This window comes from Podarcis cretensis (assembly GCF_951804945.1).
Source record: "Podarcis cretensis genome assembly, chromosome: 2".
NCBI lineage: Eukaryota > Metazoa > Chordata > Lepidosauria > Squamata > Lacertidae > Podarcis > Podarcis cretensis.
This window is the reverse complement of record NC_137171.1, coordinates 54,559,999-54,573,210: the sequence shown is the minus strand read 5'-3', so window position 1 is coordinate 54,573,210 and position 13,212 is coordinate 54,559,999. Positions and strand designations below refer to the sequence as shown.

At 41.4% G+C, this 13,212-nt stretch overlaps 1 protein-coding gene across 4 annotated transcripts in view; it reads left to right on the top strand.

Moving 5' to 3' along the window:
• SH3RF2 (SH3 domain containing ring finger 2) overlaps positions 1 to 12,682 on the top strand; it is an 81,124-nt gene extending 68,442 nt beyond the window's left edge. For all 4 annotated transcript variants that reach the window (XM_079967963.1, XM_079967964.1, XM_079967961.1 and 1 more), the window contains 3 exons: positions 5,574 to 5,809; positions 8,680 to 9,035; positions 10,346 to 12,682. In XM_079967963.1, coding sequence (XP_079824089.1) covers positions 5,574 to 5,809; positions 8,680 to 9,035; positions 10,346 to 10,624 — 871 coding nt within the window. In that variant the 3' untranslated portion in view covers positions 10,625 to 12,682. The remainder of the gene's footprint in view (positions 1 to 5,573; positions 5,810 to 8,679; positions 9,036 to 10,345) is intronic.
• Positions 12,683 to 13,212: the final 530 nt, after the last annotated feature.

Here is a 13,212-nt window from a genome sequence, read left to right as displayed (position 1 = left end):
TGTGAAAAAGCAAAGGGTGAATTAAGATGCAGCTTGTTTGTGTCCTTTTGCATCCTCCTTACCAGCAACAAGATACATAGCTATTAATCATGATACCTATCCAAACTGAGCCTTCATGTTCTGAGGAAGTTTATATTTGGATAGTGAAGTTCATTGCCATTACTGCTTAATTACCACTGACGGAAGCACTTGTCTTCTTGTCACCAGAAACAAATTAGCAAAACATTTATCTAAACAATGTTGATTGAGTCAGATAGAATAAGAAATGATGATAGAGATACCATGACTTAGACCAGCCTTCTCCAACTTGGTGCCCACCAGACGTTTAGGACTACCACTGGCTGTGGCTGATTGGGGTTGGAGTACCAAACTTCTGGAGGGCACCAGGCTGAGTTAGACTATAGAAATACCGGCTGTAAGAAATAACATTGTTGCTTAAAGAGGGCAGACAATTCCATGATGTAATTATTTAGGAATGGCTCCTCTTCAGCAGGTTGGACTCCTGACAAATTAATTGTGGATTGTTCTAGCTTCCAGCAGCACCTATTACAAATAGACACTGATAGGTAGATGACAGTGCAGGCAGAATATGTGCAAAGATGAACAACTCCCCAGATCGACTAACTCCATTTTCATATGTAATCATAACAAACCAGCATGGCTCTCTCTCACGCACAACAAACTGTTATCGTAGGAGTCAACTAAGTTTTACTCAGGGGAGATCCAATGAAATGAGTGAATATGACTCAGCCAGGTCACTATGCTCAATAGGCCTACACTGAGTACCTCCCTTACTCTGAAGTGAGAGAGCAGAAGAGGTGAATGCCATCATAAAAGTGAGTTGTTGAAGTTACTCCAAGGAAGTAGATGACATGTAGAAATCTGTTCAAATGCAGGCTGGGAATCAAGTTAGAAAAGTGCAACTTTAATGGAGAATATTGATGTGTGTGTGTGTTTTAAAAAAGTATTCGGGGGGGGGGGGGGGGTTATATACTGAGTTAAAATCCACAGTGGACTTTAGCCTGCTCCTGCTGTGGTTCACCATACAAGTCTCATCCAGTCTTTGAAAGATTTCCTCTTCATAATAAAGGCAGTTCTGTCTGAAATCACTAGAAACTGCTAAATGCAGTACAATTTCCTACCTGTTTGAGGGTCAGTCAAGTAAGACGAGGGGAGTTGTCATTTCATTATTTTTTGTTGTTTTATTATGGAGTTCTTCATTGTTTAAATGTTATTTGTTGGACTTGTTTTTATAGAGCCTGTAATTTTTGTATAATGTTTTCATTATCCTGTATATTAGTAGTAGTAGTATTTTATGTCATTATTGCCCTGCTCCAAGACTGAAACATAAAAAGCAGGTGACAAAACAAAGCAAAACATTTATTTTTTCCATGCATATTTAAAAAACAAACAGTAATTTCTATTGCTACAAGTCAGGTTTTGTTGTTCAGGTTTTCAAGAGCCTAGTTAGGAGAATGCAGGAATCTTTGGGTATGTTCCCCACTCCATGCCTCTCATCCTCCTAGAAACTGATGTTTACCTGTAGCCTGCAAGGCATATTCTGCAACTGATCTTCCCAGCACCTTAGCTGAAGTTTGGAATCCCTTCTCTCTTTGTGGACTTACAGTGGTGACATAGGTTACTTGTATCTTTATGGTGCATAGACTCTTCAGAGCAAGCCTCTCGGTTATCTTGTCAGTTAGAGGAGGTTCAGTTCAGTTGATTGAGGTTGCACCTATATGGGTGTTTTGCTTGTTAATGAAATACCTGTTCCGAATAATTACAGTGGTACCTCGGGTTACATACGATTCAGGTTACATACGCTTCAGGTTACAGACTCCGCTAACCCAGAAATAGTGCTTCAGGTTAAGAACTTTGCTTCAGGATGAGAACAGAAATCGTGCTCTGGTGGCGCGGCGGCAGCAGGAGGCCCCATTAGCTAAAGTGGTGCTTCAGGTTAAGAACAGTTTCAGGTTAAGAACGGACCTCCAGAATGAATTAAGTACTTAACCCAAGGTACCACTGTACATTGAATCTGGAACTTCATACTGCTGCTGCTGCTGCTACTACTACTACTACTACTAATAATAATAATAATAATAATGAAGCCACAGTTCTACAATGCAATAGGTAATGCAATGTGAAAGGAACGTTATTCTCCAGGACAGAAGCACTAGGTGGAAAGGGTGCTTGGTAGTTACAAGACAAGGAGGTCACCATGGTAGAGGTCTGCGTGCAAGGAGGGAGGGTTGCACAAAAGGAGAGGCAAGGAGGCATGGGGCTGAAGGTGAAAACAGGGATGCAAAGTGGAGGTGCAGAATAGAAGCGGCTTCGGAAATGGGGTTGGGAAGATGAAAAGGGAGCTTTATCGCTGCATGAGATGGGAAGGGAATGCTCTAGGGGGTTAATGTAGGGGAACAGCAGGAAGGGTGGGTGAGAAGTGCAAGTAAACATAAATGCAGGGTTTCACAATGGTGAAAAACGTATGATAGGGCTGCCATACATCCAGAATTCCCAGGACATAGCATGGATTCGTCTTTCCAAAATGGCGTCTAGGCAGATTTTTCAAATTTGGTTAAAATGTCTGGGAGGGGGTGGGAATCTTAACAGCTTTTGTGTCTGGATTTTCACTTTTTGAAATATGGCAAACCTACATAAGGAGATCTGTAGCTTCACAGAACAAAAGAAAACAAAAGCTCTATGGACTTACCTGGGGCCTTGTCATATTTTGTGCCTGACAAAATGGGCAATAGAAACAAAGGAAAGGAAAGGAAGGACAAGCCGAGTCATTTGGCCAGTGCATCTCAGGCCATAATCCTATATTCACTTGCCTAGGAGTAAATCCCTTTGAACTCAGTGGAAATTACGGCTGAGTAGACATGTGTAGGATTGCACTGTCAACCACGATGCTGAATACAGAGTTAGTTCAGATGGGTCTCAACTCTTTCCACATCTTGCTTTAAGTTCAAGAAAACTATTTGTCTTTCTTAGGCACAGTGTAGCTTAAGTTGATTGTGATCATCTCAACCGCAAACGTAAAAACTGAGCAACCCAATATGAAGTACAGGAAAACTGAATGAAAAATGCCAAGTTTTAGTCTTTTGTCAGAGATATGGAATGCCCTAGTAGAAACCTAACTATCCATGTTATTGCTTTTACTGAGGACACGCTTTTACTCATTTCTTCCCCTGCTTATATTTCACCACATGAAATTGCTCTGTTTAAATTGGAGACACCACAGCTACTTTGGGCCTAGAATTATCCCTTCTGCTATCCACTAAACTCCTTCACATTGAAATGAGCCGGTGAGTATTCTTCATCTCTCTGGCTCATTTCTCCAGGATATGGCCTCTGAAAACACCATGGCCCTGCTTCACCGATAAAACCAAACAAACAATCAAAAGCAGAGCCCAGAGACTTCGGAAGCAGCTTCATAAAGTGCCTCCATCATGAACACCAATTTAAAGGCCTGCTATTGTGTGTCTTCCTTTGGAAATCACCTCATAATAAATGGATGCCTGGGTTATTTTGATGAATCGCTGCCCCATTATTAAATCATAAATCATTTTTTTTCCAGAGCACAGAACAACGACGGGAAGGTAACAAAGGAGTGACAGAAGTTGCTGCCTTTCCCCCAGCTGGCCCCTCTCTCAGAAGAGTTGGCACAAACACTTCTCCATGGCTCAGTTTCTCCTGAGCAAATTAGGAGCAGTTAGGAAGGTTATTTAAGCACCCTGCTCAAGGTGGAAGATTGATGGCCTTCTCAGCAATTTAACAGATTTAGGTGAAAGTGCTATGTGGCCTCGTCAGGGAAAGTAGATGCAGAAAGAAATAATCAGAAGTGACAGCAACACACTTTGGGGAAGGGGGGGGGACATTGCTTGGGAAATGGAACCACAAGTTGCAAAGAGCACAAAAACTCCCTCAGATATTTCCTTCAGGATCGCTGCCCTCCTTGGTGCTCCATCAATCGGTCCATCTGAATTTAACTCAGGCAGTTAAGGAGACTTGGGAGAGCGCAGCCCATCATTTTTTGCCTATTAAACAGCACAGGTTGTTGTTTTTCACCACCGTAAACTGTGGACAGCAAAACAGAAAAGCAGCAGTTTATAAAATGAAGCAAGATTGTTTCACCACGGCTAATTTGATCTTTAGTGGTGCGCTGGTCTCTTCCTGAGAAAAAGATTAGAGTAGCTTGAATCCACCAAGAGCTCACATTTTATATCTGCTTCCCTGCTGTCTTAAATTTTGATAGACAAAATAAATCCTGCAGCTGCTCTCCTGCTCACCCCTCTATGCAAACTAGAAAAGATGAAATTAACTCTTGATACGTTTGCACATACTTATTACCTTCACTGCTTTCTCCCAACTCCTCATTTTTTTACTTCAAAGTTATTTACTTTGCTCTCTGAAACATTAGTGCACAAAAATGTCCATTATTTGGTCACCCCACCACCCACCCATTTTTTACTGTTGGCTAAATACCTGCCAACATCAGAAACAGCAATGGGAGAGACTGCCACCTCCACCAGTTGTGCCACCATCGCCCCATACCTGCAATCCAGTAGCCTTTATTTTTTACATGTACAATTACAAAAAAGGGCACTGTACACAACTGCAGATTGTAAACATTTGTGCACATTACAGCCATCTCAAGGGCAAAAATCATTTGGGTGTGGGCTCCTCCAAACGACCTGTTCATTGAGTGTTCATCCTTGTACAAAGCTTTTATGGAGGTTAGGGCATGTCTGGTCTTTATTGAGCATTTGTTCTGATTTGTTTTGGGGAGGCTATACGACAGTGAGCATTCATCCTGATTTGCTTGTGTCTTCCCATTAATCATTTGTCCGTTCCACACTTTTCAGTGCATTTCCCCATCACTTTCCTAACCACTAAAAGTCATTTTTTAAAGGACTTTGCACTAGGGCAACAAAGCACATTAATCTGCTCCAACTGCCATAACTTAAATTTTCAGACTGTGTGTTTGAGTCCCTCTCTCAAAATACTAACGGGCTAGAGGCAACCTCAGGCAGTATGTTATCAGCTAACAATGAAAGATCACCCTTTTCTGAGGATTTATTCTTAGCACTAGCATGCAAGCACCAGGAGGTTTCTTGTACACATTCAAATTTTCTCACACCACAGACACATTTGTGCTGCAGATTTGAACCAGAGTAATAAGTAATTGTGAGGTATATTCTTTAACATTCTGAAATGTAATGCAAATGCCCATTAGTTATGTGCCATATTGCATGGTCTATATCATTAAAAGATGGCGTGGTGGTGATGATTATTTTGCTGTTGTTGTTTTGTCGGAACATAGACTCTGTCATTAATATAATTATTGTGAAATTCCTGCACAGCGGGGGGAGGGGGGTGGAATTCTGGAGAAAGATTAAAGGATATTTCAGAATGTACAAATGCTTAATGATTGGATTTCCCACTTTGCCTTTCTTTTTCTAACTATGTAACAAAACTCCTGGATTTGAATTGTGCAGCTGCATTTGCTCCCTAATTATCTGTTTCTTTCTTTCTCTCTCCCTCCCTCCCATTTGACTCTCCTAAACAACCAGGAAGTCCTCAAGCTTCCCTGATTCAAGGATGCCTTCCCTCTATGCGACTTGGACATTATCCACTTCCTCACTTTCCTCCCAGGGAAGCATCTCAGAGAACGGCCCAAGGCAAAGCAGACCTATGAAATCTGCCTTCATGCCCGCATCTTTGGCCTCACCTGTGAGGAATGTCTCTGTGCCAAGCACCTCAGGGCACACAACTCCGCAGAGGAGAGGACGTGGCAGCAGTAGGAAGAGTAAGTCCTGGTGAGAGAGAGACATGTGAACCTGTTCCCAAGTGGCTGAGAGATGACTAGAAGCCTTTAATTAGCACATTGAAACTTGGGGCTGATGCAATAAACAGAAATGCTAGGCTAAGCCTCCTGAAGAGCTGGTTGCATGCATACAGCTGAGCTGAAAGCTTGCCTTGCCAAAGGCATGGATATACTAGCCAGAGCTAGAGACAAATCCCAAAATGTGTGGCAGAATTAATCGTTCATACACTACCCAGAGATAGCCAAATCTGTTTCACTATTTACTAACCAGAGAAATGCAAGCTGCTGCTTCTGATTATTATTATTATTATTATTATTATTATTATTATTATTATTATTATTATATTTATTATTTATACCCTGCCCATCTGGCTTGGTTTCCCCAGCCACTCTAGGCAGCTTACAACACATAAAAAATTGTAAAACAACAGTCATTTAAAATTTCCTGATACAGAGCTAAATCTCTGTGTATCTCATTGGATAATTGGGGTCTTTGTTTACTTTTTCCCATTAAGAAAAACTGAGATTGCAGGGGTAAAGTAGAAGTGTTGGCAGCAAATTTACAAATATGTAGTTGTAATAAAGAACTTTGCTTCAGGATAAGAACAGAAATCGTGCTCCAGCGGCGTGGCAGAAGCGGGAGGCCCCATTAGCAAAAGTGGTGCTTCAGGTTAAGAACAATTTCAGGTTAAGAACAGACCTTCAAAACGAATTAAGTACTTAACCCGAGGTACCACTGTCTTATTATTTATATAGCACCATCATTGCATGTGGTGCTTTAAAGAGTAATAGAGTTGTGCACTTGTTTCAGAACAAATGAGGGCCCATTCAGTTCACTTTCCCTTTGTTCCAAAATGAATACATAGAGGAATGGAAGGAATTTGGGACTCCCATTTGTATTCATACCTAGTTGTATGAATATTCAGTGGGATGTGTGGCCAGGTCTTGCGTATATGTCTCCAGCAGTGCTAGCAGCTGCTTTGTTATTTACCCACAATGCCCTGGGTGTCATGAATGTGGGCATTTGAGAGGAGTAGTGGCCACGATTATGGGGAATCTTTCTGTATGTGTTTCCTTAACAGGGCACTGCAGAACACTACAAGGTGTGGTGCATTGTGAATCAATAAAGTGGCAGATGATGAGAACAGTCACTGAAAACAGATCGCCTGCCTAAAACCAATTTTTAAAAATAAAGGAAATAATGCCACCATGAAACAAGGGCAGGGAAGCCAATGTGAAATCTACAAGTGGATTTCTATGAATTGATTATGAAATAAATGGCGTCTTTAATAATGAAAACAAATTGAAAAAATGGGGTGGGGAAGATGACAAAGAGTTCACGTTCATTCGTACAGATTGACATAGGTTAAAAGCCATGTCCATGGGGAAAAACATGAAGGGGGTGGATGTGAGCAAATATATAAGACACATATTTGGGCTTATATTTTAACCAGAGTCTGAAGGAAGGGTTTAAATCCAAGGCTTCAACAAAATGCACAGGAGGTCATTTTGAGGCAGTAATGGAAGAAAGTGATGGGTGCTCTAGGAAGCTGCTCCAGGAAGATAGGACAGAAAAGGAGGCAAATGTGTGAACTCTTTTAAAGGAGCAGATTTTGGGGTGACGAAGGAGTTGGAGGCCATTTTCAGGATTATAATGCGAAAAAGTATGGGAAATGGGTTAGGATCACAGTCATGGAGATCTCTGAAAGCAAAGACAAGGAATTTGTATCAAATGTACATGGTGGAGACCAAATAGGTCGTCATGTTTTTACTGGCCCTGTTTCTGTTACTATAGCTGTATAAGGAAAGTAAGAAATTTAGTAGATGAAGATTTTTCTGTCAGAGGGATTAAAGTGGTTGCGGGAAACTTCACTTGTTAAACACACTCTACTTGCTGGTGAAGGACCAGAAAATAAAAGTAGCAAGCTTCCAAAGAAGGTAGAAGGAAAGAGGGCAGGTTTATAGAGGAAGCATTTTTAACTACAGAAACTGGTTGAGCAATTGCAAGTATTACAAAAAAAAAAAAAAAAGCTGTGGGACACCAAATACAACCAGCTTCTTTAGTAAATTTCAGCCAGCAGTTGAATAATTTAGATGTCCCATTAATAAGTTAGTGAAGACCAAATAGATGGCACCACTTCATACCAAGTCAAGCCCTTGGTCCATCTCTGGGGTCCCCAGCATGGCATCCTTGTATCCTATGGTGCCTTTGGACATCCCCCCTCCCAGCACCCACCAAGGCCCTATATCCCTCTCGGTTTTGGTTTTTGTTTTTAAATTTGGGGTTTGGGCACAAAGGGGTTAAGAACTGCCTGCTTTTGGTGCAGTGTTCTGCATTTTTGAGAGGAAGTTCTAAGCACTGTTCTAAGTGGGAATTTTCATAGAGTCTCAGAATTGTATAATTGGAAGGGACCACAAGGGTCATTTTGTAGTGCCCGTGGCAGTTTCCAAGATTTCCAAGTGTGCCTCCAGGCTGGAGACCACCTGGTCTATCTGGTTCAGTATTCTCCAGTCTAAGTGGCAGGCAGGTGCTCTCCACATTCTCAGGAAGGAGACATTCCCCACCCTAGTACCTGAGGTTCTTTTAACTGGCGATGTGAAGGAACACGCCTAAAACTTCCTGCATACAGAGCATGTGCTTTCCCAGCATATTATAGCTCCCTTGCAATTTTCTGTCTACCCTTAAAACTTGGAGTGACTTCCAACAAGCCTGAAGACTAAAATTCAGCTAAGTACTGCAATTCAGCAATTTTGTTTGGCCCATCCTTTTTATATAAAATTTCAAAAATGAGCTGCAAAGGGGTTATTATCATCTTTTAATCTTCATCTCTTCTTGAATTCTGCCTCCCCAGATGGATCTTTACAGAAACCTTTGCAACCAGGAGCTCTTATTCCATTTGTCAACTCCCTCAGGCGAACTCCTGCCACCCAAACACGAGTGCAGCAATCTCCAACATATCAACATATCTCTTCTCTGCCCCGAGGGATTAGCACGGCTGACACGGGAGCCAGGCCGAATTCCTCCCATGATTCTTCATTCATATTAGTGCCCCGAAGCGGGAATAGCCGAGCTCCTTCTGTGTGTAGCTCAGTAATATTGGACACCAAGGAATTGCCTACAAAAAATGAATCATCTCTAAAGCCACCTGCATCTGCTCCACCGTCCATTCTGGTGAAGCCAGACACATCCAGGAACACCACTGAGAAGGTAACAGTGGGTCTAATTCACCACAGGGGTACTTTTATATTGCAGGCGTGATTATGAAAAGCTTTGGGGTGCAGGTGGAGATATGGGATATTAGAACTGCAGGACAGGACAAATCCTAGTCAACGTACCATTACCTGGTAGGGTAGGTGGAGAAGGTCTTCACCGAAGAACTCAACATTACAATGTAATGATTACATTGACTTTTTTTGTTGACAGAACAGGACTAAGATTCTATATCCTGCTCCTGTACGTGTCATTCATGATTTCTCAAGGAGCATGTCCCTATTGTGAGAGCATACTCCCCATTATGTTAGTTTCTCATTAGCCCAACATCACTATAAATTCAACATTCAGTGCTCACTTGCTCTCTCGCTCTCAACCTGCCAAGATATTCATTCACTTCCCTCTGCAGTCTGCTGGCAAAGATCATCCATGTCATGGTGGGTTTGTGGATTGAAATGAAAAGATAGAAACTGTGGACATGATTTATCATTGCCACAGGAAGTCTAATTGCTGAATATGTGGTAAAGTTCTTCTATTTCCTGAAGGTTGGGTTTTTGGGATACATCGTCTCAGACACCCAGGCCAAAAGGAAATAGAAGACGCAAGGTGTAAAGATAGATAATATAAAAGCAAAATAATAAATAATCACTAAGCATCTACATAGCATTTGTGAGGAATCAAAGAATTTCACAACATTTCCCCACTCTGTTCCTTACAAGAACCCTGTAACATAGAGTTGTCTCCATGATAAAAAATAAATAAATGATGACTTCCTTAAATGCACCTAGTGAGTTGATGATTTCTGAATCAGGAACTTTCTGATGCACAGATCAACCACTACCAAGACAAAATATGTATTTGTGCTGACTCTTAGTACTTTTTGGAGTGGAGTGGACCAGTAAGCAAGTAGTCGAGGAAACTTCTGCATCTCTCAAAACTCTAAGCTTATATGTTACTCGGTTTTACACCAAATGACACTCTAAAATCCACTCGGCTGTAAAATGGGTAGGTGATCTATTGGGATTCCGAGGAAGGCAAAGGTGACTGGAAACAGTGCTGACTATATTAGCTGACACATATAATGTACTTTTCAGAAATAGAAATATGTCCTCCTCTATTTGTTGTTGTTTAGTCGTCTTAGTCGTGTTCGACTCTCCAACTTTCTAATGTTTAGCTGAAGAAAGTGTAAAACTGGTTGTAAAAGAAAATGTAAAAGTTCTTTGTTTGTCATGTCCCCAGACAGCAAAGACAATGCTGGTGGCAGCCTTGTTGGAATGAAATAACTCCTGATTTCTCTTCCCTTTCAGCAAGTGAAAACTGTAAGATTTCAGAACTCCAGCCCACCACCATCCAAGAGGCACAGCTCCCTACCTTTACCGACCCTCTCCAATGAGCAAGGAGGGGTCACAGAAGCACCCAAGAGCCCTGAGATATCAGCTCTCTACTCCCACCATATTATCATCGCTAGTCCAGTTTCTCAGAGGAGGATGCCACATCCCAAGACCTCATCACTGGACCTTTCTGGCCAAGCAGGCCACCTGACCTTTCCTACAAAAAAACATTATAATATTATCTCTGAAAATTGAGATGGGTAAACATAGTTTAGATTGCTTACAGAGGAGAATGACAACAAATGTCCAAAGTGAAGCTAACAGCCACCCCATACACCATAGATCTCAGATCCAATCTGTCAACACAAATGTAAGTCTCGTAGAAGAGCTGGACTTCTTTCAGGCATCTACACCACTGCTGGCTATGTAGTGGATTGGATACCATCCCCCCCCCCCCCCCGTGCATATTGGACAGAAGCGTCTTTTTTGAGTGGCTTTGATCTACAACTCAAGCTGCAAGCGTGCATCAGGGATGTGTCGTTCCCCATATGCAAAGACTACCACAAAATTAATTCCATTGCCACAAGTAGATAAAAATATGACAGAGAGGGGAATAGATTGTGAGTATGGCAGGCTATTCAAAAGACAAACTGTTCTAAGAAAGGTTCAGCACTGTACAATGCTGAACCTGTCAGAAAAAGACTTCTTCTCCATACCTTCCTTTACCTTCTCTGTACTTTGGTTTTCTTAATTTTACAGTGGATGAAACCGCTTCCTATCTCCACCCACCCCCAGCTCTGGCTCAGTTATCAAATTCTCCTTATATTTTGTTTAGCTTCGCAGTATGCATTTAAAGTATGTGGAGATAATTTATATGAGGTTTTGAAGCAGATTTTCTTTTTCTTTTTTTAGAAATATAAAATGTTTCCCAGCCTCACCAGTAGTAAATCAAGGGAGATAATGAAACACAACCCATTAACCACATATTCCCAACCATGAATTTTGGATCCTGCTTCCATGGAAATGGCTGAAGGATTATCGTGTGCATTGCACCAAGCAAACCTAGTAACCCTATGATTCAAAACCAAAACTAATTCCAAGTTATCAAAAACAAACAAACAAATAAAAAACAAATTCACAAATATGCTTTAAGATATGAGAAACTCATCCTGAAAACCTAGGGAGGAAGGTGCATGGTTTAAGACTGAAATCCTACTCACAGTTACTTGGGACAAAGCCTCATTAGAAGCAATGGGATTTACATGTGAGTAAACTAGCATAAGAGCAGGTTACACATGTGAGCATCCCATCTTGTCACTTGTAAGCATTCCAGTTGACCTGGAAGTGGACTAGGGGTGGAGGACAACTTCATTTGGTTCACATTTAAAACTAAACCTAATTTGCACCTACCAAACTAACACAGATCAGAACATATTCTTAGGATTCTCAACTCAAATATATATATACAGAAAAGATTTTTTTAAATGTACGGTTTATTAGAAATTCATACGTAGAAAGAAATGAAGTATTCAAGTATTCAAGTATTCAAGTATACGTATTTCCAGTGCTTTTTTTCTTAAAAAAATGTTTAGGGGTGCTCTCATTTTGACTCAGGAAAATCACCATTTTGTAGTTCAAATCAGGAAAAATAAATAGAGTAAATGGACAAAAGTACAAAGATCCACAAAATGTTTAGGAGTATGTGTACCCCTGCATGCCCCCAGAAAAAGCACTGCATATTTCAATACATACTTAAATATTTATTTAAATACAAGTTCTTGTACAATCTTTTTTTATATAAAAAGAAATCAGATTGTTGCAAAATGGAACAGAAGGGACTTATGAATGAACACATTTGAAATTGACATGGATTGACCCATCCACCCCATTGTCCATCCAGCTTCCACCCAGGTCCTCCTGGTCTGTAGCCACTCCTCTGCCTGCCTCCATCTTTATCCACAGGCAGAAGCATGATGCTACTGGAAGACCAGCCAGTTCCACCCCGCAGAAGGCCCTTCTTTTCCTCAGGCTCACCCGCTTACCTTATCAGCAGGTCTCACACACACAGTGCTTGCTTACTCCCAGCCTCTCTCGATCTCGCTGGCTAGCTAGCCTCAGCAATAAGGCAGAATCAGAAACGCCATGTCATTTTAACCCAGCTATGACTGATGTTTAAAATAGTGCTCTGTGATAGAACGTTTATTTTTCTTCCCACTGCTAGTTCAAAAGCCACGCATTCCGGCCCAAAGCAAGGGAGCATGAGATTTTGTGATGGAACCTGCTGTGTCATTTCAATAAAAGGTTGGGAACTTACACTCTTGGATGATTGCACAGAACGAACAAAAGTCACACAATAGATGTTTGCCGCTCACTCCAAGTTGGACAAGAGGGGAAGAGTTTTCATTTGGAATCAGAACGAGGGGTTGCTAGGAGTAAACGTTGGCTTAACATCAACCACATTTTCATCTTTATTTGTAGCAAAATGCTACATTGACCCCTATTTCGGAGGCAACCTACCTTCGGAGCCAAAATGCATCCCCATATTGCTCGCAGAACCAGTTTTCTGACCTTTGTAGAATTGTGCTCTTTTATTTACCCATGTTAGTTTTGTGAAGTCAAGTATGCTTTAATCTTCCCGGTGCATACAGAGTGCAGAGGGGAAGTTCACAAACTACTGAATGCTTAATGAATAGAGCAAAATGATAAGGTAAGGTAAAGGTAAAGGACCCCTGGATGGTTAAGTACAGCCAAAGGTGACTATGGGGTACGGCACTCATCTCGCTTTCGGGCTGAGGGAGCCAGTGTTTGTCCACAGACAGCTTTCCGGGTCATGTGGCCAGCAT